Source organism: Dendropsophus ebraccatus, chromosome 1 (genome assembly GCF_027789765.1).
Source record: "Dendropsophus ebraccatus isolate aDenEbr1 chromosome 1, aDenEbr1.pat, whole genome shotgun sequence".
In the NCBI taxonomy this organism is placed as follows: domain Eukaryota; kingdom Metazoa; phylum Chordata; class Amphibia; order Anura; family Hylidae; genus Dendropsophus; species Dendropsophus ebraccatus.
Genome location: NC_091454.1, coordinates 227277756 through 227305032, shown reverse-complemented (window position 1 = coordinate 227305032; position 27277 = coordinate 227277756). Strand labels below are relative to the sequence as shown.

General features: G+C 45.2%; 1 protein-coding gene and 1 pseudogene across 1 annotated transcript; both read left to right on the top strand.

The window, feature by feature from the left end:
• Positions 1-4044: 4044 nt before the first annotated feature.
• Positions 4045-4968, top strand: LOC138785932 (olfactory receptor 11L1-like). The gene has a single exon (XM_069962419.1). The coding sequence runs from the start codon at positions 4045-4047 to the stop codon at positions 4966-4968; it is 924 nt and encodes a 307-aa protein (XP_069818520.1).
• A 3676-nt stretch (positions 4969-8644) lies between these two features.
• LOC138785925 (olfactory receptor 11L1-like) lies at positions 8645-16748 on the top strand (annotated as a pseudogene).
• Positions 16749-27277: the final 10529 nt, after the last annotated feature.

The window sequence follows — 27277 nt, the reverse complement described above, 5'->3', positions numbered from 1 at the left end:
CAACATAAGGGACAAACGTTAAAAAAACGACAAAGGAGAGGAGGAAGAAAACATAGGAAGAAAAACCAACAACAACAGAAAAACTCCACAGAGGAAGAAACACTAAACACACAGGAACAAGTGAACACTAATGAATCACTAAACCTAGAAAGCATTATAAATTACTCTATGAAGACTTTAACGGAGGAACACATTAAAATTTTGTCTAAAGGACTATCCTTTGTCCCATCAACCCATTTTGACCTGTTTGATACACTCATGGACGTCAATCGTCTGGCTAGAACCCTCACAGTAAAGCGACATTTTTTTGCGGACAAGGAAAATATCAAAAAGACCGAGTGTAATATTATGCCCAACGAGTTCTCCGAGCTAACCTTTGGGGAGCAAGTTGGATTAGTGGAGCTACAAAAGATGGAATATGAAAGCGAATCCTCCACCAATGAAAGCATACATAACACGCCAGCCAATCATTTCAATCCGAATTTTTATCCCTACAAATCTAGGGTTCCCGCTTTAGACGATTTCCAACATGTTATGGAGAGAGACCTCCGCAAACTGTTTGACATCACCAAAACAACATCCACCCACTCGAATGTCACCATTAAAGAAAGAGAAGCCATACGTGATCTAAAGAATGATAATCAATTATTCATCAAAATGGCCGACAAAGGGGGGAAAATAGTCATTCTCGATAGGGACCTGTACATCAAACTGGCATATGACATATTAGATGATAATGAAACCTATCGTAAATTAACAAGTGATCCCACCCAGCTCTTCAAGACCTCCTTGCGCACAGTGGTGGAGGAGGGTGTGGCCTTGGGTATACTCCATGACAGAGACGTGGCAGGCCTCGTTCCGGAGTGTCTCAGGGTCGCCACCTTCTACGGTCTCCCCAAGGTGCACAAGGAGATCTCCCCCCCCCCTCCGCCCCATCATCTCAGGGGTAGGCTCCCTAGGGGAGAAGCTCTGTGAATGAGTTGACAATTTGTTGCAACCATTAGTCCAGCGTGTACCCGGCTATCTCCAAGACAGTGGCTCAGTCTTGAGGGCTTTTAAGGGGTTTGAATGGTCCAATAAAAATAAGTGGCTCAGTTGTGACATAACAGCATTATACTCATCTATCCCCCACAATCAAGCCCTTGAAGCTATAGCTTATCATCTATACAGATACAGCAATTACAGCTGTGAATTGAGAGAATATGTCTTGGAGGTGACATCTTTTTTGTTGAAACAGAATTATTTTTCTTTCAATAATGAATATTTTTTACAAATCAGGGGCGCCCCCATGGGGGCCAAATTCTCCCCTACTTTAGCTGGGCTATTTGTTGCATGGTGGGAAGAAAGGTACATATTTTCTTGCACCAATCCATTCTCCTCTGCCATACGGTGGTACGGTCATTTTATCGATGACGTACTCATCGTATGGCAGGGGGGAGACTCCACCCTCTCAGATTTTTTGGAATATTGCAATGAGAATGACAATAATCTTAGATTCACCCACTCCATACATCCAACATGTATCTCCTTCCTGGACATACAATTAGAAGTGGACAAAGACACAAACATAGTCCACACGTCTTTGTATCGTAAGCCCACTGCTGGCAATACGATACCACATGCCCAAAGCAGTCACCCTCTACACACTGTCAGGGCAATACCAGTGGGAGAACTTACCCGAATAAAGAGAGCATGCTCCAAACCTGACATATTCCTCAAACAATCTAGGGAAGCTTGTGTAAGAATGAGAAGGAGAGGATACAGGAAATACCATCTAGAAAGGGCTGAAAAAAAAAAAATTGTACAAACCAAGAACAGAGAGGAATTATTGAGAAAGAAAGAAAAAAAAGAACAAACATCATCAGCACCGATAACTTTCTCTACACGTTTTTCCATAGAATACCAAGAAATCACCAAAATAATACAGCGTAATATAAACATATTAAGACAGGATGCCATTCTAAGTGAAATAATAGATGAAGGGGTACGTTGTGTGGCACGTAGAGGACGCACCTTACGGGACGATTTATCCCCCAGCACCTTACCCATATTGAAAACCTCCACAATAAAAAGAGATAAACCAAAAGGTAACTTCAAGTGCAATGGGACACGGTGCAATATGTGCAAGTACTGTAAAAACATAAAAGAGTACACTAACAGCGATCATACTAAAAAGTACAGTATCACAGATTTCATCAATTGTGGAACAGATCACATAGGGCCACATGTATCATCCGGCGAATGGCTGATTTTCGGCGGAAAGTGCCGATTTGCGTCTTTTTTTAAGCAAAAATGGCGGATTTGCGAATAAAATATTCGCAAATCGGCACTTTCCGCCGAGTACGCCAGGGGGCGGAAAGGGGGCGGAAAAGGGGCGGAGAGTGGGCGGAACGGAGGGCGCGGACTCAGAGTCCGCGCGATTTATCATCCGTTCCGCCAAAATGTACGCCGAAAACCTACTCCAGTCCTCAGCTGGCGTAGGTTTTCGGCGGTGCGCAACGGCGCGCACGGGATTTATGTAGAGGCAGTCCGCCTCTACATAAATCTCCGTAGCGCCAGAGCTGCGGGGGCATTTTTACGTCCGGCGTAAAAAACGCCGGACTTAATAAATGCCTCCCATAGTGTACATAATAGAGTGTGAAAGGTGCGATCTTAAATATGTCGGTTGTACTTCACGTAAATTAAAGAAAAGAATTAGTGAACATATTACCGATATCCAGCTGCTCGGGTGCAGCGAGACACTTCATTGAAGTACACGACAGGAACATTTCTTATTTTTCCTTCTATGGCATCAAATTCATTGAATCACCCACAAGAGGAGGCAACAGAGTGAAACAACTTTTTAACAAAGAAGCAGAGTGCATTTTCAAGTTGGGTACAAGAATTCCACATGGACTTAATTATAAAAATGACCTTCTCTACCATTACATTAATTAATCTATAGTCATTTTTTATATTTTGAACATTATTATTTATAATCTGGTTATTATTATTTATTATTTATAATCTGGTTATTATTATTTATTCTTTATAATCTGGACATTATTATTTACAACAAATTTTTTACATATTATCATGCATAGTTCGGATATCATTATTTACAGTTTGAATATTATAGTTCACTATCAGGATATCGTTATTCACAGTTTGGACATTATAGTTTATGCTTATGACTTAACTTTATTAGGTATGAACCATTGTGGGACTCATCATTATCTCTTTTTTCATTATTACTTATTGTGAATTGCTATATGCACATGCATTGCAGGTTCTACAACACTATTTATGTTTACATATGTACATTTGCATCATTATACAGCATCATGATTTAAGCCCATATATGTATATCCGCAGTTTTATGCTTCTCACATCATTAACAAAATACAATGGTATTCACACCATACATCATTCACATACATGCGTTTTTTAGTCTATCTAAATCACGCTAACACTCAACATATATACATACACTTTCGTATTTTATTATCATCTCTCTTATCCTCTCTACTACGGAGATCGCGGCATCACACGTAGAGTATATTTATACATAACATATTATAGTGTGTATTAACCGCTAGATCCCCCAAATGGTGCTAACACATAGTCAGTATACTAATTACATGCACCTATCCCACCTGCTTATGTCTGCACTGGGAACACCTCTATTGGCCTCTGCTTGATTTTAAATCCACACTTGCACACTATTCACTAGATTATGACTAAGCGCGCATGCGCGAAACGCGTCAATCCACTGGGCCACACAGCACAGGTTGCTCTGCTGCTTTTTAACATGGATTAATAAAATTTATACTTTTTAATTCATTTTTGGAGTGCCGGATCTACACTTTTTTTCATTCCATTTGTCCATTGACGGCTGGCCACCGCTCGGAACCGTGCACCCTCTCGAATGCATTGAAGTCCAAATAACACTACACCAAGGTGAGCTGATCTCCATTTTTTCACTTTTTTAGTTGTAAAAGTAGTTCTTCTAGGTGTAATGACTGTTTGTTTTAATGTTTTTTTTTGTTTGTTTGTTTGTTTTTTATGCAGCAGAACAATGTGACTGTCACAAAGTTTTTCCTCTTAGGATTTCAAAGCAGCAAAGGGTTAAGAAATTTTCTCTTCTGTCTTCTCCTGGTGGTTTACTCTGCAACAATATGCGGGAACCTCCTCATCATCACCCTGGTGTCCACCAGCAAGACCCTTCACACCCCAATGTACTTATTCATTTTACAGCTCTCCGTCAGTGACATCTTATTATCCACAGATATTGTCCCCAACATGCTCCATATCCTGCTGAGTAAGGGGGGAGCCATCACCTTTATTGGCTGCTTAACTAAGTTTTGTTTATTTTGTGTTGTAGAAACTTTTGAATGCTTCCTTCTGGCTGTGATGTCTTATGACCGGTATGTGGCCATCTGTAATCCCCTCCGATACTCCTCCATCATGACCAATGGACAGTGTGTGAAGTTGGTCATCCCTTCTTGGTTAGTCAGCTTTTCTCTTACATTGATTTATGCCCTAACAATATCAAAGATGACACATTGTGCACCAAATGTTATTGATCACATTTTCTGTGATCTTCTTCCTTTAATAGAAATTGCCTGTTCTGATACAAACATTGTTAGGTTAGAGGTCTATATACTGAGCTTCCCTGTGTTGTTCATCCCCATTACAATAATAATAATATCCTATATTAATATTATTGCCACCATCTTCCGGCTTCAGTCTCGTGTCAGTAGACAGAAAGCCTTCTCCACCTGTAGCTCCCACCTCACCGTGGTCTCCATATTCTACTTTACTATATTTGGTGTTTATGTTTTCCCGACAGAAGGACAAATTTTGAATATGAAGAATATCCTCTCCCTGCTATACACTGTGCTCACCCCATTGATCAACCCCATTATATACAGTCTGAGGAATAAGGACATAAAAACATCTCTACGAGAAAGAATTAAAAAAAATTGACATTTGTAGAAATTAAGTGAATAAAATCTACATATAAATGATTGACCTTAAACAAAAGACACATAAGGGAACAGAAACTCTGGCGACAGGCTGGGTTCACACGATGTATTTTAGTCGGTATTCGGTCCTTATTATGAAGCTCATTTCAGACAGAAGTTTAAGCCAGAGCCTGGAGAGAAGGACCATGACAAAAACTATTGAAAGATTTTCACCTTCTTTTCTGTATTTTGGACCCACTCCTTATATTGGTGAACAATACAGAGTAGTGCTGAGCGGAGTTGTTGAACTTTTTGGATCCAGCAGCGTTCTCTGACTCTTGACTAGAGATGATCGAACAGCGCTGATGTTTAGGTTCGTACAAACTTGAGCCATCGGTATTTGACTCCCGCTGTCTTCCAGTTCCGTGGGGAAGGGGGAGACAGCCCGAGTCCTGCCTGGAAAACAGTAATACAGCCTGGGCCATAGGTTGTATTCCTGTTTTCCAGACAGGACTCAGAATGTCTTCACCTTCCCCACGGAACAGGAAGATTGCGCCAGTCAAATAGCGATGGTTCGAGTTCGTACGAACCTAAACATCAGCACTGTTCGATCATCTCTACTCTTGACTCTCGGCGTCTTGAGAACTTGAGTGCTTTACAACATGGATACAGCCAAAAACTGTTGAGCAGAGGTGCTGGAGTGTTCGGTTTGCTGAACTTAAACTGTTTGGCAACTCCGCTGAAGACTAATACTAAGTAAAAATGCCAGAAAGAGAGAGCAAGGTAGCAGCCGCACATCCAAATCCAAAGCGATGGGTGCTGTGCAGTGAAAGTCCTTTGGCACAGGATCCCCAATGTAGAAAACGGCTAGAGTCTGCAGCACACCGGGGTGAAGGTGAATAGTGTTTATTCCATCAACAAAGTACATACAACGTTTCAATTAGGGATGGTCCGAACCGAGTTCATACGGGGTTCGTACGAACCCGAACCATCCGCAATGATTACCGCTGTCTGCCCGCTCCGTGCAGCGGGCGGATCCAGCGGGAGAACCGCCTGGAAAACTGGGATACAGCCATAGCCATAGGCTGTATCCCAGTTTTCCAGGCGGTCCTCCCGTTGTATCCGCCCACTGCACGGAGCGGGCAGACAGCGGGAATCCGATGCCAAGCTTTCGGGTTCAGCCGAACCCAAACCTCGGCGAGTTCGGACCATCCCAAGTTTCAATTCAATCCAGAATCATTATCAAGCATGATAATGATGCTTGATAATGATTCTGGATTGAATGGAAACGTTGTATATACCTTGTTGATGGAATAAACACTATTCACCTTTACTCCGGTGTGCTGCAGACTCTTGCTGTGCAATCTAAAGATTGCATGTTTTAAAGTGAAAAAAGTGTTTAAAAAGTTTTCAAAGGTATTAAAAAAAACCTTGTAAACCCCCTCCCAATAAAAGTTTAAAATACTCCCTTGCCCATTATAAAAATAAAAATATTAAAACATAAATAAATAAACATATTGGGGGAGATTTATCAAACATGGTGTAAATTGAAACTGGCTCAGTTCCCCCAGCAACCAATCAGATTCCACCTTTCATTCCTCACAGACTCTTTGGAAAATGAAAGGTGGAATCTGATTGGTTGTTAGTAAAGATGAGCAAACCTCGAGCATGCTCGAGTCCATCCGAACCCGATCGTTCGGCATTTGATTAGCGGTGGCTGCTGAAGTTGGATAAAGCCCTAAGGCTATGTGGAAAACATGGATATAGTCATTGGCTGTATCCATGTTTTCCAGACAACCTTAGAGCGTTATCCAAGTTCAGCAGCCCCAGCTAATCAACTGCCGAACGATCGGGTTCGGATGGACTCGAACATGCTTAAGGTTTGCTTATCTCTAGTTGCTAGGGACAACTGAGCCAGTTTCACTTTACACCATGTTGGTTAATCTCCCCCATTGTATATTGTAGCGTGCAGAAATGTCTGATCTATTAAAATATAACAATATTGTTCCCACACGGTGAACAACATAAACGGGGGGGGGGGGGGGGGGATGGGGTGGTTACAGGTTTGCTGATTTTTTACGATCATAAAAAAAAAAAAATATATATATATATATATATATATATATATATATATATATTAAATGTGATTAAAATTTTCCTTTTACACTAATATGATATTAATAAAAACTAGAGATCATGATGCAAAAAATGACACCTAAACCAGCCCTGTAGATGGAAAAATAAAAGCGCTATGGCTCTTAGAAGGCGGGGAGGAGCATTTCAGTAATTTGACCCAGACATCCGGGCATCAATGGGCTCGGTCTTGAAGGGGTTAAGAAGCTAGAATTTTTTTAGATTTATTTATTTTTTGTGTTTAATCTTGTCTTTTGAAGAACCATAACTTTTTATTTTGCTACTTGTTTTAGCTTTGATATTTTATGTTCACTTTTTGGATGAATGAAATATAAAAGTCATTCTATCAACTGTAAATTGACAACACAATCAAATTTATAAAGTTTTTACTATTTTAAAGACTATTTTAAAGATTAAAAACTAGAGATGAACAAAGAAAATTGCTTCATTTGATCAGCGCTCCGCTCATCAAGCCGCCGGCTTTCAGTGCTGCTCCGCTCCCCGCTGCTCCACCCTGGGTGCTGGGGAAGAGCTGCATCCAATTCTGGGAAACTGGAAGAAGTCTCCCAAAATTGGATCCAGCTTTTTCCTGCCATCCTGGGAGGAAGGAGTGGCGCAGTGCTGACAGCCCATCGGCTTGATGAGCAGAGCGCAGATCAAATGAAGCACTTCTCTTTTAGAGAAGTTTAGATAAACTATTCACTAATCTCTAAACACTTTGAGGCACACAACATACTATTGTTGAAAAGAACGGCTGTTAAAACAACCAACTTTCTTTTCATACTGAAGTGATATGCATTGAAGTCAATAGAACAATGGCCATTGTTTTGAGTGCCATTGTTCAATACATTGTGTGAAAACAACGGCCATTGTTCCATTGACTTCAGTGCATATCATTCCAGTATGAAAAGAACGGCTGTTCTTTTAAAAAAAAATAGATATTGTATATTGTGTGTGACTCTGTAGAACTGTTAGATGGCTTACAGTTTGCTCAGCCAATATACATTGTTGGTGTGCCAGTCTTCTTTTTTTGTTTCATTACATGCTGTTTTTTCTATATGGGGACTGTGCACCTGACCCAGAATATCAGCCGTGCATACAAAATCTCTTTTTTTTTTTTTTTGAGTTGTAAAACCATTTTTTTGTATGCGTAGCCACCATTTTTCCAAACTTGTTTCAATTTTTTTTTAAAGTTAACTTCACTACCTAACTGAACATTTGCAAAGTTCAGAATAAATCCAGAGTTTGGGAAGTTTGTTTTGCTTGTCTCTACTGTATATACATCTCTACATACTCTACGTATCCCAGGTTATTCAATAAAGTTTTAAAAACCATAATAAAGCAAAAAGATAACTAGATGAAAAAAATCCTAGGCTTACTCTCCATAGACTGCTGTGCTGCAGAGTACTCTCTGTGGACGCCCCAGATCTGAATGCTGGCAGTATAAAGGGCTTGAACCTCATATTCTAGAGGACTACAACACTTTAGTTATATGTTTCTTACGTACAGAATTTTCTTAACAAGGAAAAATAAAAACTTTGGAAAATCAAACATGTTATACGAACATGAAAAACTTGGGCAAAGAACAACCACAAAGTGTCCTGTTCGGTCCTGGGGTAAGGTTAGCACTTTCACTGATTTTATAAAATGATTCTGTTTCTGAGGTTTTCACATGCAGGAGTCTTACTGAATTATTATTACAGTAAAATCTACAACTGCAATAGTAAGGGTCTTCCGGGGCAATGCTCAACATAAAAAAGAATCTCTTTGAAAACAGAACTGATTTGACCATACTAAACCTATCGGCAGCCAATCCATTAGACTCGTTGTTGGCTGATGTTACTGGAGTTCACATATTTTTAAATAACTATCTGAGGTTGCTGGAGGTTCAGCCTCTTGCAGATATTGTAATCGAGAGTATTGTGCATCAAATTACCTATTATTATGTGTTCTGTACGTTTAAAAAAAAATGAATGTCAGCAACTTACCTGCCGGGGCTCCAGCGTCGTCCTCAGCTTCTTCTCCGGCTGACGGCGCTAAGACACAGTGCCGACGGAGCTGGGTGAAGTCACAGAGACCCGATGGCGTCCATAGCAACCAAGGGAGCCGCGAGTCTTGCGTCACTTGCAGCCGGCCGGCCGTGCAGCTGAGCTGCATTGCACTCAGGCTGAGTGACAGGTAGCCCTGCCATTTGGCCTGCAGTGCCTCAGCTGCAGTGTGGCTGGATTCAGGAGGCCATACCAATCAGCTTTTGGTCCGGGCTCCTGATCCAGTATAAAGTAAAGGTCAAGCCAGCATGTGATCGCTGGCTATTAGGTAAACTTCCTGGTCCCAGCTTCCCTGTCTATTCCTGCGATCCCCGTTCCTAATCCCTCTGTTTGACTCGACTTGTTATCTGACCTCCTGCCTGACCTTTTGACTATCCTTTTGCTTGCTGATTTTGTACTGCGCTGTCTGTGTGGATTCGACCCAGCCTGTTTGACTATTCTTTCATGTTTGTTTGCCCGTCTTGTTCCCTGTGCACGTATTCAGCGTAGGGAACATCTAGGTTGTTGTCCATGGCCGCCTAAGGCCTTCTGAGGCAAGTAGGCAGGGACAGTGGGTGGGTTAAGACCTAGGGCCCACTGCCTTGTCGTGTCTGTACCTCCTGGTCCTGACAATGAAATGGGATATTTTACTTGGTGAATGTATTGGTTGATCATAGAAGTTAAATCCTATTTTCTCTATTTCTCAGCCGTTGTATAGTGATCAGGGGAGGAATCAGACACGGGTTACTGAGGTTCTCCTTTTGGGATTCCAAAATCTTCAAGGTTATCAAATAATTTTATTCCTTCTACTTTTGACCTACTGTTTTACAATCTATGGGAACCTACTGATCATCACCCTGGTTTCTTGCACCAAGAGCTTTCACGTTCCGATGTATTTCTTCCTGACGCAACTCTCCATATCAGATAGCATGCTGACCACAACCATTGTCCCCAACATGCTGCATATCATCCTGAATAAACAAGAAGTCATGGATTTTGTAAATTGTTTCATTCAGTTTTACTTTTTTGGTGTCTCGGAGTGCTCGAAATGCCTTCACCTAACTGTAATGTCCTATGACAGATATTTGGCCATTTGTTCTCCATTACGTTACTCCACCCTGATGAATCACGTGTTTTGTAAGAAGCTGGTTTCCCTGTCGTGGGCTCTGAGCTTGGTTGTGATGTGGGTGGAGGTCATAACCATCAGCTTTCTGCAGTTCTGTGGACCTCACATTATTGACCGTTTTTTCTGTGACCTTTTTCCTCTTTTAGATCTTTCCTGCTCAGATACTACGGTTGTTCAAACAGAAATCATTCTGCTCAGTATTCCTGTACTCTTTGTACCATTTGCGTTCATTATGATGCCCTAGATTTTCATTATTTCTTCTATCCTAAAGATCCCATCTATCACTGGTAGACAGAAAGCTTTCTCCACTTGTAGCTCCCACCTGACTGTGGTCTCTCTGTTCTATGAGACATTGTTCAGTTCCTATGTTCTCCCAACCAGAGATCAGTCAGTAAATGTAAGTAAGATAATTTCTCTGTTATACACGGTGATGACTCCGCTAGTGAACCCCATTATTTATAGCCTCAGGAATGAACAGATGAAGGCTGCACTGGAGAAGTTTATATCATGATCTTCCATATATGTTAACTGCAAACTAATAACAATAATTGCTGAAATTATGACAATAAAATTATGTCCACAATGATGTTTTTTTCTTTCATAATAATATAAATTCTGGTTTTATACACCACTCCCAAAAGTTAGGGATATTTGGCTTGAGGTTGACATTTATGGAAAACTTTAAAAGTTTTTGCTCCAGTGATGATATATATGTTAGGTACGGAACTGAAGGACATCAGACAGGTGAGGCCCTAGCTCTGACACAACTGCCCTAAGTGGCAGCGGATAACTGGGCGAAAGTCCCTAGCCTGAACAGGTGTAACACAAAACGAGGTCAAGGCAAACAAACAAAATCAGGGTGAGGTAGCAAGATCGATAACAGACAGTCTGTGCGGTACAAAGTCAAAGCGAAAGTCAGAAGCCAAAAACCAGAATAAGGAAACAAGGAATTAAATCAGTATAATGTTAGCTTAGTCACTTTCAGGTACTGAGGCTCTATCGCAGGTAAGGAAGGACCGATAGAGGAGGATAGGGGAGGACAGTTACGAGCCCCTACATGGCCACTGCTCATTAGCAGGAAATCTCTACTAGTTTACATCAGTCCGAGCCCTGACTAATCCATGGAGAGGGGAGGGGGAGGAGGGAGAAGGAAGATTAGTCGGTAGCAGAGCAGAGAACAAAGGATTACACAGTGGGAGCTGTATGAAAGCCGGTATTCAGAGGTCAGAGAGGTCAGTGCTGACTTCAGAGAAGATAGCCCAGTGATGTAGCTGTAAATTAACTCTTTGTTGTCCTGTTTTGGTGCCTCATGGAGACGATAGATAGATAGATAGATAGATAGATAGATAGATAGATAGATAGATAGATAGATAGATAGATAGCTTGGTGATGTGGCCAAAAAAAAAAAAAAATTGTGTCTAAAGGCAGAATTCTGTCTGCAGCCCACAAGAGTGACAGAGCAAGAGCCAATATCTGCTTGTTCTGTCAGTTGACTGTATTTATCTATAAGGGCCCATTAAGAGCCCTTATGAGTAAATACATAGGTGCAGAGGCAGACTTCCTTCTGCTTAACCCCTTATGTATTATAAGTGACCCAAAGTTTACTTACATGCTGCGTCACAAATAAGGGTTAAAGAGCAGAAGACCAGGATATCTCTGCTTCACTGCTTGTGACCTGATAACCCCCAACCTCTGCACAGCTTCGGAAAACAGAGGTCAGGGATTATCAGAGCAATGAAGCAGAGATCTTCTTATCTCCTTTTTAACCCCTATTTGTATTGCAGCATGTAAGTGAACTTTGGGTCACTACACACAGCAGTACAGAAGGGTTTAAGCAGAAGGACACAGGATGGTTCTTATCTTCCCTGTGCATCCCTGGGCCCCCCTCCTAAACAGGTCCCCTAGCAGCTGCCTGGCCTGCCTCGATGGTAGCTACACCACTCCCCCAGATGTCAAAGTCCTTCAATCACTACTTGAAGACTGTTACATCTTCTTCCTTTACCCAGTAAGCCCTGGTCTCATATTTCTATGGACTTCATTACGGGCCTTTCTCCCTCAAAGGGGAAATCTGTCATTTTTTAAAATGTGCCATCTTATTGCACTGAAAAAGCTTCCCAATACTAAAGTTCTTGCAGGGTTATTTTTCTGTTATATACTTACATGGCATTTCTTCAAATATTGTATCGGACAGAAGGGCACAGTTCGTGTCAAGGTTCTGGAGGGCCTTTCGCCGCACGTTGGGTATTTCACTATCTTCTGCCTTCCATCCTGAAACCAATGGGCAATCCCTTGAACATTATCTTAGGTCTTATATTCCGGATTGCCAGGACAGTTGGACAGAATAAGTACCCATGGCCAAATTTGACCTCAATAATCATGAAAGCTTCTCAAAACAACTGCCCCCCTTCTTCTGTAATTACGGTTTTCAGACGAAGAACTCCGTCATCACTAGTCATGATGTTAAATTTTACTCAGCGAAGGAAGTAGCTGATCGACTGTGCACAGTCTGGGCAGCACCTGTTGAGGGAGCAGTGGCACACGGCAGACGTTCACTCCCTAGCTTCTTCAATCAACTTACGGGGTCTCATGGTAGACCGATATTTAAACCCCAGCAGTTTTAACAGGTGATCTTGTGGATAGCGGATAATGTGTCCAGTAAGGGAGTGGAGCCCTTGCTCCAGCAGCTCAACCTCCTTCCCCACAGCCTGGCCTCTCCAGGGAAAGAAGGGATTCAGATCCACCACCATGCTCCGAGGAACTCTTTTGTTGACCCTTCCCTGAGTCTGAGCAACCGGAGCAGTCGATCTGTCCTGATGCCCAAACTATGCAGCTCACTCAGTCAGTGGGTGATGAGAGTGGGGACTTGCAAGCGGGGTTGGAAGAGATGTCTGATGATGACGATGAGACCCAGTTGTCAGAGGTTGAGGTTGGATGTAACTCAAAGTGGGGAGCCGAGTGAGGAATTGTAGGAAGAGCTGTTGGATGAGGACGAGGTGACTGACATGAACCGGGTGGATAAACCTAGTGAAGACAGTGTTTCTGAGGGGGAGGAAAGTTCACCCGCAGGATCGGTTGAAAGAGGAAGAGGGGTGGGCAGAGGGAGAAGCAAGGGTAGAGCAAGTAAATCAGCAACTGTTTCACGGAGTCAAACTCCTGTGGCCAGGCCTAGATGTTCCCAAGTCTGGAGGTTTTTTAAAGAAAGTGCGGATGAGCGACGGACTGTAGTGTGGAACAGTGTGCCACGCCAGGATCAGCAGGTAAGCCACCACTACCAGCCTAACCACTACCAGTATGCGCAGGCATATGAGTGCTAAACACCCCACTCAGCTGAACCAAGGCTGTTCAGTGAGTGTAAGTCGCACCCCTGCTCCTTCCCCTGTGTCAGGTGCTGGCTCTGTCAGTCCCCCTGCCCAGGCCCCAGGCACGAGCGCCTCCCACCCTACACCCACCACTTCACTTCCACTATGCTCCACACCCTCCAGCAAGGTGTCCAAGCGCAGCGTTCAACTGCCCTTGCAGCAGACGGAATCGCAAATACACTGCCACAAACCCGCATGCACAAGCCCTAAATGTGCACATACTGTGGGCAAACTGCTGAGCTTGGAGATGCTGCCCTATCGGCTGGTAGAGACAGAGGCTTTTAGTAACCTTATGACGGTGGCTGTCCCTCGGTACTCTGCCCCCAGCCGCCACTACTTTTCATAGAGTGCTGTCCCAGCCCCACACCATCATGTATCAGATAACATCATCCGTGCCCTGACCAACGAGGTCAGTGACAAGGTCAACCTAACCACGGACACGTGGACAAGTGCTGGTGAGCAGGGAAACTATATCTCCCTGACGGCACATTGGATCAACTCGGTGGAGGCTGGGACAGAGTCTGACCCTGGTTCTGCACATGTGCTGCCCACACCGAGGATTGCGGGGCTTTCCTCATTTGGAGTCTCTTATGATTTGTATACCTCTTTCTCCTCCTTATTTTCCTCCTCCTCTCTATTACCCTCCACGAACATGTCGCCTCCATTTTGTAGCACTAGCTGCATTAGCACTGCAGTGTGTAAGCGCCAACAGGCAGTGTTGAAACTGCTGAGCTTAGGTGACAAGAGGCACACAGCCCAGGAGCTGTTGCAGGGCATCACGGCGCAGACAGATCTTTTGGCTCGCGCCACGGAGCCTCAAACCAGGCATGGTTGTGTGTGACAACGGGCAGAACCTGGTGGCGGCTCTGCAACTCGGCAGCCTTACACATGTACTCTTGGTTGAACTTGATGGACATGTGTCTTTTTTCAACTGTATTAACTATGTAACTATGTAACTAAGTAACTATGTACCATGCCTGGCCCACGAGTTCAACCTAGTGGTGCAGCGGTTCCTTAAGACCTACCCCAATTTGTCTGACTTGCTCACCAAGGTGCGGCGCATCTGTGCCCTTTTCCACAAGTCAACCACAGATGCTGCCACCCTTAGGGCAGTGCAAAGGCACTTGCAACTTCTGGCTCACGGACTGCTGTGCGACGTGCCCACGTGGTGGATTTCCACCTTCCAGATGGTAGCCAGGGTTTACCAGCAACACAGATCCATTGTGGAATGCCAGATGTCAACCTCGGTAAGAAGCAGTAGTCAGGTCAGTCAGCTACCTCAAATCTGTAATGAGGAGTGGATGTGGATGTCTGCTATCTGTCAGGAGTCAACACAGATGGTCAGCGGCAATGCCGCCATCATCAGCCTCACCATCCTGCTGCTGTGTCTGCTTCAAACCTCCCTGCTCAGCCAGAAGTCTGAGACTTTGCCTTCGTCTCAGGAGGCGGGGGAAGAACAGCCGCCGCTAGATAGCCAGACCACCCTAACGTCATTTTCTCACCACGAAGTAGAGGATGAGGAGGATGAAGAAGAGGAGAAAGAGGAGCAGACTGCTGCCGCAACTGAAGAGGGTACCCATGCTCAATCCTTAGCTGTTGAGCGTGTATGGCCTGAAGAGGAGGAATTGGCGGAGGAGGAGGAGAAAATTGAGTCTATTGAGGAAAGGGAGTTCTTGCATGTTGGCGCAGATGGATGACTTTATGTTAGGCTTTCATTTCCATGACTCTCGGGTTAATATTTTTTTTTGGACAACACCGATTACTGGGTTTTCACCCTCCTGGACCCTCGGTACAAACAGAACTTTTCCACTCTTATTCCTGCCGAGGAACGCAGTATGAGAGTAAATCAATATCAACAGGCCCTGGTGCAAAAGCTGAAAATGTACTTCCCATCTGACACCACTTTTATGGCACCCCAGCAAGACTATGTCAACTGTCCCCAGTCTAGACAGAGTAGGGAGGAGGCCTTCAGAAAGATGGTGAGGAAGTACCTTGCTGACTATACCAACGTCCTGCCAGATCACTCTGCTACATACAACTACTGGGTTGCAAAACTGGATACGTGGCCCGAACTGGCGCTTTATGCCTTTGAGGTGCCGGACTGCTCTGCCGCTAGCATGTTGTCAGAGAGGGTCTTCAGTGCAGCTAGTGCCATCATCACTGATAAGCACATCCACCTGTCAACTGACAAATGAACAAAGCCTGGATTTCACCTGAATTCAACTGTCCAGCCGGGGAAAGCAGCTCAACATGAAGATTATTGGTATCTCCTCTCCTCCTCCTCTTCCTCCTCCTCCTCCTCCTCCTTCAATTCTCAGCCAACAGCCAATTCTTCTTCCGCCACGCTGTGTGTGGCATAATTTTTGGGAGGCTCACCTGCTACAGCTTCTACCTGGGTCACTCTGTCATCATTGCCATGGTGTATGTGGCATAATTTTTGGGAGGCTCATCTGATACTGCTTCTATCTTGGTCACTCTGTTATCACCGCCATGCTTTGTGTGGCATAATTTTTGGGAGGCTCACCTGCTACTGCTTCTACCTTGGTCACTCTTTCATCACCGCCATGCTGTGTGTGGCATAAATTTTGGGAGGCACACCTCATGCTGCTTATACCTTGGTCCCTCTGTCATCACCGCCATGCTGTGTGTGGCATAATGTTTTTGAGGCTCACCTGATACTGCTTGTACCTGGGTCACTCTGTCATAACCTGGCATAATTTTTGGGAGGCTCACCTGCTTTGTCACTCACTTTTATTGGTTCTCTGTGTCCTTACTGCCATGCTGTGTCAGTCTAAGTTTTTTGGCGTGGTTTATATGCTTCCTCTGGTTTAATGTTTCCCTATGTTCTCATCACCATGCTGTGTCAGGCTAAGTTTTTGGGTGGTTCATATGCTACCTATGTTTTAATGGTTCAGTGTGTTATCACTGCCATGCTGTCTTAGGCTAAGTTTTTGGGTGGTTCATATGCTACCTCTGTTTCAATGGTTCTCTGTGTCTTCACCGCTATGCTGTGTAAGGCAAATTGTTTGGGTGGTTCATCATATGCTACCTCTGTTTTAATAGTTCCCTGTGTTCTCACTGCCATGCTGTGTCAGGCTGAGTTTTTAGTGGTTCATATGCCTACCTCTGTTTTAACCAGGCTGTTTTCAACAATTAGGCATAATAGTGCGATTAGGCAGCCTCAAAGGCTGCTCCTGCTGTTTCCTGTCCATTTCCGTTGTGTTTCCATCAATTTCTGAGGTTGACAGGTTTTCACATGACCTTTTCTCTACCGAATGTGAGTCCCCTGCAAAAATGCTCGAGTTTCCCATTGACTTCAATGGGATTCGTTACTCAAAACGAGCACTCGAGTATTGGGAGATATTTGTCTCGATTAATGAGCACCCGAGATTTTTAGTACTCACTCATCACTAGTTATTAACTCTGTCTCTTTTAGATTGCAACTTTCCCGTTCTCTCTGTGTCCATCCTGTTTTTCACAAATCGCTTCTTAAAAAGTATATCCCCGATATGGTTGCTCATTTTCTGCCCCTTCCTGTAGTAGTTCACGAGGAGCTGGAATTCTAGGTTGAATGTATTCTTGATTCTGGAATTCTCTTGAGTATCTCATACACTGGAAGGGGTATGGTCCGGAGGAGCAAACGTGTGTATCAGCTAAACATCTTCATGCCCCAGGTTTGGGGGTCCTCGTGAGGGTTTGCAGGTCGCTCTTCAGGGGTTGGGTTCCACACAGGTCCTGACAGTAGTGCCCAGCAGAGGTTGAGCATGCCACCTGCCATGAGGATGCGCTCCTCCTGACATCGTTCTTACTAACCAGGTGACACACCAGGCCAGAGCCATATCATTCTCAGGGGCTGGCCTGTTAAGGAGTCAGGTTCGCCAAAAGGAAGGAACAGATTAGCTGGAGCAGCGTCAGGGTTTCACCTTGTCCTTGTGTCCGTGAGCCCCTGACTTATTATTACAGTTTTAGGCTATGTTCACACTACGTAAAAGTATGGCCGTTGTTGCCATCGGCAACAACGTCCATACCTTTTGCAGAGTGGAACAATGCCTATTTTTCTATGGGATCCCGGCCGGAGAGTATACGCATCGTATACGCTCCGACCGTTATTCCATGTGGACCCGCAAATAACTTATATGTCTTTTTTCTGTGGCTGCAATTCAGTGAATCCAGTCAGTTCCCAGAATGAAGCGAGCGGCTCCAGCCGCTTACTCCATTGTGTCCTATGGGGAGTTCTGATGCAGGCGCACTTTAGTACCGGCCTGGATGATCTGGGCAGAGACTGGCCATTCCGTGACCCGACCGGGTCACGTAACGGCCGGTCTCTTTATGTAGTGTGAACATAGCCTTAATCATCAGGCATGGGGTGGTTAAATCTGGTCTTATCCTGGCTTGATTCATTTTAAAGGAATGAAAGCTTCTCTACACTACAACAAGACAGCTTTGTCCTACAGTTGGTCATAAAGGCCCCTGCCGCACTTAACACCCTCTCTGATGCAATGCTGCTTGTTTGGCATGACAGCAGGATGAGAGCGAACTCAGCCAGGTGCGGCCAGATGTCCAGCTTTTCTGCCCAAACTTACACCATGTGTGAAATATTCAGGGGAAAGGGAGATGCCAAGTAGGATTTCACTTGAAATTTCAGCTGCTGCCTAATGAACAATTCAGTGTGGGGCTGTCAGGTTTCGCCCTGAGGTGGCTTCAGGAAGTTGGTCATTATTGTCTGGAGCAGGGGCTGGCTGGCAAATTTTAGCCTGGGGGGCAAGCAAGCCCATGAGAAGCTGTCTAGCGGCCCATCCTTCAAGGACCACTCTGTCCCTTATTTATTATTACCCTCCCCACATCAGTGCAGGCAAGGTAGATGGCAACTCAAACCTGTAAGTCCTCCAGCAGCGATGTTTGGACAGTTCGGATAACATCTTCTGCCCTTCCAGTCATTTGTAAACAGGGAATTCCTACTGCTCCCTGTGTCACTTTCCTGTATGAGGCTATGTTCAGACGCTGTATGAGACCGGCCGTTCCGTGACCCAGCTGATGTCAGATAGGATCATTCCGTCCGGTACTGCAGGATGATCTTCAGCGCCATTGAATTCGGATGCGCGCGCGCCCTTGTTAGGGTTCCCCGCTGCTCACAATGGAGTGTGTGGCCGGAGCCACACACTCCATAATGTGAATTGACAGGGTTATCTGCGGCCGCTATTCAATGAATGATAGTTTCTTGTGGCGCCGCAAGGGATCACGTCCGGAGCATATACTATGTGTATGTATATATGTACTATGGGGAAGATTTATCAAACATGGTGTAAAGTGAAAATGTCTTAGTTGCCCCTAGCAACCAATCAGATTCCACCTTTCATTCCTCACAGACTCTTTGGAAAATGAAAGGTGGAATCTGATTGGTTGCTAGGGGTAACTGGGCCAGTTTCACTTTACATCATGTCTGATAAATCTCTCCCTATGTGTATACACTCCAGTCGGGATTCAATGCTTTCACATACAACATGTGTGCTGTATAGATTACGGCTTTTGTTGCAATTTGCAACAACGGCCGTAATTTTTACAATACATATGTTGTGTGAACATAGACTAAGGGTATATTCACACTGAGTAAATCAGGTAGAATTCCACAGCAAAGCTTTCCACCGCGGAATCTCGCCTGTCTCAATGTGACACTGCGTCTCTATTGGAGAGGGTACGCCCCTCCGCTGCTGCTGCTGCTGCTGCTGCTCTCCGTTCAAAGAAGTGACATTTTACTCCTATGATCAGAGAGCAGCGGCAGCAGAGGAGTACACGCTCTCCCATAGAGACGCAGTGTCACACTGAGACAGGCGAGATTCCGCGACGGAATCCCACCTGTCTCAGTGTGACAATTCTGATTTACTCAGTGTGAACCAGGGCTGACTTTGACTCCACAGCCCTGGTGTGAACATACCCTAAGTATATGGGATGGCTCATCACAGATGTGGAACCGTCCCATAGACTTACATTGACAAAGTGACTTCTGGCCCCTTCACACAGAGCAGTAGGAATTACCTGTCACAAATCACCAGAAGGGCTGGAAACGTTATCCGAACAGTTGGAACATCGCCGCTGTCAGAAGTACAGGTGCGGGCTGCCATCTACTATCCCTGCACTGATGTGGGGAGGGTAATAATAGGTAAGGGCTGGAGTGCTCCTTTATAGGAAACCAATTAGCACAATTGTGCTGATGTGGTCTCCAACTGCACAGTATAAATTTACTGTGCAACTGCCTGAGCCTACCGGTCACTAAGTATAAGATGGTGGGAAAGCTGGGTGATCACATCATACTGACTACTATACAAGATGCTGGGAAAGCTGGGTGACTGCCATTATACTGACATACATGATGCTGGGAGAGCTGTGGACCTAGATTCCATGTTTTGTCTGCAACATCATCCTCATCATAGTCTGGGACAAAGGTATCCTCTCCCAAGCTCTAATCCTCCGTAAGCATATAGCAGGATACAATACTTTGGCCTGAAGCTACCCCTGCCTGGCTCTCCTGTCTCCTTTGGAGCCTGTCCACTCTGGGAGTCTCAAGGCTTCCTTCCAATTCTTTCCTGTCAGGCAATTCCTTTAAGAGATCCTCAGAATAGAGGGTCTGAAAGTCTGGGGGAGTGCTAGGCTTGTCGGCTTGCTCTCTTGCCGAATTGCCTGACACACAGAATTGTGTCTGGGACACTACAGGAGATGGGGCAGATGATAAATGTTGGCGTTGCCCTGGAATTGTGGTGGCACTACTCCAGGATGACCCTTTTGTTGACTGCTTGGGTCCTGCCTGACTGGGAGCTAGAACTTTGAAGGAGCTAGTCCACAATCTTAGGCTGGCTAGTGTTTACTTTCCCAGTTTGTGTCACTGGTAGCTGAAACCTTCTTAAACTGGTTCTGTCATCACCACTATCTCAAGGTTTGCATTACATGGGGCTGCCTTGGCCGCTGACCCTTGCCACAAGCTGAGAAGGCGGAGTAGCATGCTGAAATTGAAGTGAAGAAAATCAAGAATTATGAGACAGTGAACCACCAAGTGACAAATGAAAAGAAACTAATTATTAATTATTGAAGAACAAACAAAATAAAAGTGTTGAGGATGGACATAAAGAAAATTGGAGGCCTGCAACCATGGACTGTAAGGCTATGTGCACATAATGTGAGAGACAGGCCGCTCCGTGACCCCGGTCGGGTCATGGAACGGCCTGTCTCTGCACAGATCATCCCGTCCGGTACTGCAGAATGCACCGGAAGATCTTTTGGCCGCCAAAATTTTTTCCAAAAATTATACCAGACCTAGCATGGCAGTGAGCTCACAGAGAACCATTAAAAGTGAGTGAGGAAGAAAGTTCGCCTCCCCAAAATTAGGCCAAACACTGCATGGCATTGAGCACACAGAGAACTGCCGGGATCAGCAGTAGCCAACATGGAGGCCAGGCAGGAGCAACAGTAACCAACATGGAGGCCAGGCAGGAGCAATAGTAACCAACATGGAGGCCAGGCAGGAGCAACAGTAACCAACATGGAGGTCAGGCAGGAGCAACAGTAACCAACATGGAGGTCAGGCAGGAGCAAAAGTAGTTAACATGGAAGCCAGGCAGGATCAGCAGTAGCCAACATGGAGGCAAGGGCAGGCACACCAGTAGTCAGCAGTAGTCAACATGGATGCCAGTTAAGGCCCAGCAGTAGCGAACATGGAGGCAAGGGCAGGCACCACAGTAGTCAGCAGTAGTCAAAATGGATGCCAGTAAAGGCCTAGCAGTAGTCAACATAGATGCCATGTTAAGGCCCAGCAGTAGTCAACATGGATGCCTGTAAAGGCCCAGCAGTAGTCAACATGGATGCCAGTTAAGGAACAGCAAAAAGGAGGCAAGGGCAGGCACACCTAGTGAGGCTCCACAAAACTAGACCAGACACTGCAGGGCCTTGAACACACAGAGAGCCATTACAAGTGAGTGAGGAAGCTAGTGAGGCTCCCCAAAACTAGGTCAGACAGTGCAGGGCCTTGAACACCCAGAGAACCATTACAAGTAAGTGAGGAAGCTAGTGAGCCTCCCAAAAATTAGGCCAGACACTGCATGGCATTCAGCACACAGAGAGCCATTACAAGTGAGTGAGGAATCAAGTGAGCCCACCCAAAAATTCCAGGGACTGGGATATTTAGTGGACATGAACCCAGGTGCTGACAGCTAACTGGCTAGGCCAGTTGTCAGTCAGCACTCACCATCAAGGGTACACGTGATGCCTCTCGACCGGAGATGGTGAGGCCCCGGCCACAGCTACACAAAAAAAAAACAGCAGGCTGGTTGGCGGGGGCGCGATCGGCGGCCCCCCGGCACCCAGTCCCGCTCCTCCGCAGACGTAGTGTGACATCAAAGCATGGCAGTGAGGACACAGAGAACCATTAGGAGTGAGGAAGCAATTGAGCCTCCCAATAATTAGGCCAGACCCTGCATGGCGGAAGAAGAAGAAGACTTGACAGTTGGCTGAGAATTGTAGGAAGAGGAGAAGGAGGAGGAGGAGAAGGAGAGGAGATACCAAGAATCTTCATGTTCAGCTGCTTTCCCCGGGTAGACAGTTGAATACAGGTGAAATCCAGGCTTTGTTCATTTTTATAAACGTCAGCCTTTCAGCGCTATCAGTGGACAAGGCCAGAACCTCCAAGGTGTAAAGAGCCAGTTGGGGCCATGTATCCAGCTTTGAAACCCAGTAGTTGTAGGTAGCAGAGTGATCGGGAAGGACGGTGGTATGGTCAGCAAGGTACTCCCTCACCATCTTCCTGAAGGCTTCCCCCCTACTCTGCCTAGACTGGGGACGGTTGACATTGCTGGGGTGCCATGAAACTTTCAAAAAACAAAGGGCGACAGCGCTCCATGGCGAGGATCAGAAGGGCAAGGTGAAAAAGGGATAGGGGTGCACGGCAACCCTCACCTGATGTGGTTGTGCAAAGGGAGGCACAACACTCTGCAGCGTATATATCAAGGACCGCAGCCACTCCCGATATCCAACAGGAAACAATGATGCAAACAACCTCCAACTCCAGACTACACGGATTATGGGGCGCAGGTCCAACTTGAGATCGAGGCACAGTGAGTAATAAAAATATATTTTATTGTGGAGACTCAACGCGTTTCGGAACCGCACCGGTTCCTTTCTCAAGAGTCATGATACTGATAAAACAGAACAGCACTATATATCACAAAACAAGATGACATCAAAAGGGGAGGAGGACTCAGAACCTCCCACTTCAATCAACACAGACACCTGTAACACCAATAAAGAAAGGCATATAGCTATATACTACATTGCATTGAAATACAATAATATATAAGAGTATATAAAACGAATATGTATATAAATAAAAATAATATGTGTATTAAAAAAAAAAAAAAAAACTAAAAAAAAAAAAAAAAAAAAAAATTTTTTTTTTTTTTTTTTTTTTTTTTTCCTTTTTCCTCTACATACACATATATTTAAAAATAAGTATATAAAGTTAAAAAATTATACCTTCGTATTTTCTAGTGTCTCATTTAAGCCATCTGGTGACAAAGAGCAAAGTTTAAAAATCCAGTACGATTCCCTATTAATGAGCTGCTTGTATCTATTGGGAACATTCTCTCCTATACGTTCCAAAATAGTGAGTCTCAAACTACTAGGGTCAGAATTATGCTTAAGAAAAAAGTGTCGAGAGACACTATGCAATAAAAATGAATTTTTAATATTAGCTCGATGCTTGTTCATGCGGCACCGCACCGTCTGAATGGTGCGTCCCACATACTGCAGGTGACATGGGCATTCTAGGAGATAAATAACGTACTGTGATGAACAAGAATACATTTCACGGACAAAAAATATCTCATTGGTGACTATAGAGGTAAATGTTGATGCTGGGGTATCTGTTATCCAATTGCAGCATAAGCACCTCGCAATTGGATAACAGATACCCCAGCATCAACATTTACCTCTATAGTCACCAATGAGATATTTTTTGTCCGTGAAATGTATTCTTGTTCATCACAGTACGTTATTTATCTCCTAGAATGCCCATGTCACCTGCAGTATGTGGGACGCACCATTCAGACGGTGCGGTGCCGCATGAACAAGCATCGAGCTAATATTAAAAATTCATTTTTATTGCATAGTATCTCTCGACACTTTTTTCTTAAGCATAATTCTGACCCTAGTAGTTTGAGACTCACTATTTTGGAACGTATAGGAGAGAATGTTCCCAATAGATACAAGCAGCTCATTAATAGGGAATCGTACTGGATTTTTAAACTTTGCTCTTTGTCACCAGATGGCTTAAATGAGACACTAGAAAATACGAAGGTATATTTTTTAACTTTATATACTTATTTTTAAATATATGTGTATGTAGAGGAAAAAGGAAAAAAAAAAAAATTTTTTTTTTTTTTTTTTTAGTTTTTTTAGTTTTTTTTTTTTTTTTTTATACACATATTATTTTTATTTATATACATATTCGTTTTATATACTCTTAAATATTATTGTATTTCAATGCAATGTAGTATATAGCTATATGCCTTTCTTTATTGGTGTTACAGGTGTCTGTGTTGATTGAAGTGGGAGGTTCTGAGTCCTCCTCCCCTTTTGATGTCATCTTGTTTTGTGATATATAGTGCTGTTCTGTTTTATCAGTATCATGACTCTTGAGAAAGGAACCGGTGCGGTTCCGAAACGCGTTGAGTCTCCACAATAAAATATATTTTTATTACTCACTGTGCCTCGATCTCAAGTTGGACCTGCGCCCCATAATCCGTGTAGTCTGGAGTTGGAGGTTGTTTGCATCATGAAACTTTCAAAGGCCTTGGAGAGTGTTCCCCTGCCCCTTGACAAGCTGCCTGCTCCACCGCTCCTCTCCCCCGCTCTTTGGCCCACAGAACTACGTCCTCTAGCGCTAGTCGTGTCAGATGGGAAGTACATTTTCAGCTTCTGCACCAGGGCCTGTTGATATTGATTCACTCTCATACTGCGTTCCTCGGCAGGAATGAGAGTGGGAAAGTTCTGTTTGTACCGAGAGTCCAGGAGGGTGAACACCCAGTAATCTGTGTTGTCAAAAAAATTTTTAACCCGAGGGTCATAGGAAAGACAGCCTAACATAAAGTCAGCCATGTGCGCCAGGGTGCCAACACACAAGAACTCCCTCTCCTAACTAGCCTCAATTTCCTCCTCAACCAATTCACCCTCTTCAGGCCATACACGCTCATTAAGTAAGGATTGAGCATGGCTACCCTCTTCAGTGGTGGCATTAGTCTGCTCCTCTTCGTCCTCTTCTTCATCCTCCTCATCCTCTGCTCGGTGTTGAGAAACTGACGTCAGGGTGGTCTGGCTATCTAGCGGCGGCTGTTCTTCACCCGTCTCCTGAGACAAAGGCAAACTGTCAAAGTTAAGGCTGAGCAGGGAGGTTTTAAGCAGACACAGCAGCGGGATGGTGAGGCTGATGATTGCGTCATCTCCGCTGACCATCTGTGTTGACACCTCAAAGGGGCCCAGTACCTGACAGATAGCAGACATCCACGTCCACTCCTCATTGTAGATTTGAAGTAGCTGACTGACCTGACTACCGCTTCACACCGAGGTTGACATCTGGCATTCCACAATGGCTCTGCGTTGCTGGTAAACCCTGGCTACCATCTGGAAGGTGGAATTCTACCTCGTGGGCATGTCTCACAGCAGTCTGTGAGCCGGCAGTTGCAAGTGCCTTTGCACTGCCCTAAAGGTGGCAGCATCCGTGGTTGACTTGCGGAAATGCTTGCAGATGCGCCGCACCTTGGTGAGCAAGTCAGCCAAATTGGGGTAGGTCTTAAGAAACCGCTGCACCACTAGGTTGAACATGTGGGCCAGGCATGGTACATGTGTGAGGCTGCCGAGTTGCAGAGCCGCCACCGGGTTTCGCCTGTTGTCACACACAACTATGCCTGGTTTGAGGCTCCGTGGCGCAAGCCAAAAATCTGACTGCGCCGTGATGCCCTGCAACAGCTCCTGGGCCGTGTGCCTCTTGTCGCCTAAGCTCAGCAGTTTCAACACCACCTGTTGGCGCTTACCCACCGCACTGCTGATGCTACAAGATGGAGGTGACGTGCTCGTGGAGGGTAATAGAGAGGAGGAGGAAGAAGAGGAGGAGAAAGAGGTGTACAACTCATGAGAGACTGCAACCGAGGTAGGCCCCACAATCCTCGGGGTGGGCAGCACATGAGCGGAACCAGGGTCAGACTCTGTCCCAGCCTCCACCAAGTTGACCCAATGTGCCGTAAGGGAGATATAGTGTCCCTGCCCGCAGCACTTGTCCACGTGTCCATGGTTAGGTGGACCTTGTCGCTGACTGCGTTGGTCATGGCACGGATGATGTTATCCGACACGTGCTGGTGTACGGCTGGAAGGAGCAGGGGTGCGACTTGCAGTCACTAAACGGCCTTGGTTCCACTTAGTGGGGTGTTTAGCACTCATATGCCTGCGCATGCTGGTAGTGGTTAGGCTGGTAGTGGTGGCTTTCCTGCTGATCCTGGCGTGGCACACGTTGCACACTACAGTCCGTCGGTCATCCGCAGTTTCTTTAAAAAACCTCCAGACTTCGGAACATCTAGCCCTGGCCATGGGAGTTTGACTCCGTGAAACAGTTGCTGATCTACTCGCTCTGCCCCTGACTCTCCCGCTGCCCACCCCTTTTCCTCTTCCAACCGGGTGAACTTGCCTCCCCCTCAGAAGCACGGTCTTCACCAGGCTTATCCCCCTAGCTCGGGTCAGTCACCTCGTCCTCATCCACCAGCTCTTCCTCCAATTCCTCACTCTCTTCCTCACTTTGAGTTACACAACCTCACTTTCTGACAACCGGGTCTCATCGTCATCATCAGACACCTCTTTCAACCCAGCTTGCAAGTCCCCACTCTCATCACCCACTGACTGCATGAGCTGCATAGTTTGGGCATCGGGACAGATTGACTACTCTGGTTGCTCTGACTCAGGGAAGGGTCCAGAAAAGAGTTCCTGGGAGCATGGTGGTGGATCTGAATCCCTTCTTTCCCTGGAGGGGCCAGGCTGTGGGGAAGGAGGCTAATGGAGAAAGGGTTCCACTCCCTTGGGTAGCATGGGCGGAATGCATTGAAGACTGGGTGGTGTATAAGTTACTGGACACATTATCCTCTATCCATGTGATCACCTGTTCACACTGCTGCGGTTTCAATAACGGTCTACCTTGAGACCCCATAAGTTGGTCAAAGAAGCTAGGGAGTGTACGTCTGCGGTTTGCCACTGCTACCTCCTCAACAGGTGCTGCTGTGTCACCCTGCCCTGAAACACGGCCTCCAGCAACCACATCACTTGGAACCCCACGCTCTCGACCCTTACCCCTGGGGTTCACCATTTTATGGACACTGCACTGTATGGAACTGAGATAGGCCTTACATATGAAATACAGATATCTGGAAAAATAGTTGTAGTAACCAATGGTTTGGTGGGGCTGTATGGTGCAATCTGGTATGGGCACCAACTGTACACACTTTTTGTCACCCCAATACAATGAGCAGTGAAGTTCTATGCAGGATGCACTACAAATCCCAGCTATACAGTGCAGTACACTAGGACCACCAGCCCCAAAATCAAAAAGGAGTACACTGAGCACTTCTTAGGGGTGTGGATGCAACACCTAATGCCCCCTTTCTG

Coding starts and splice junctions, on each gene's coding strand:
- LOC138785932 (XM_069962419.1), top strand. CDS start 4,045: ATGCAGCAGAACAATGTGACTGTCACAAAGTTTTTCCTCTTAGGATTT.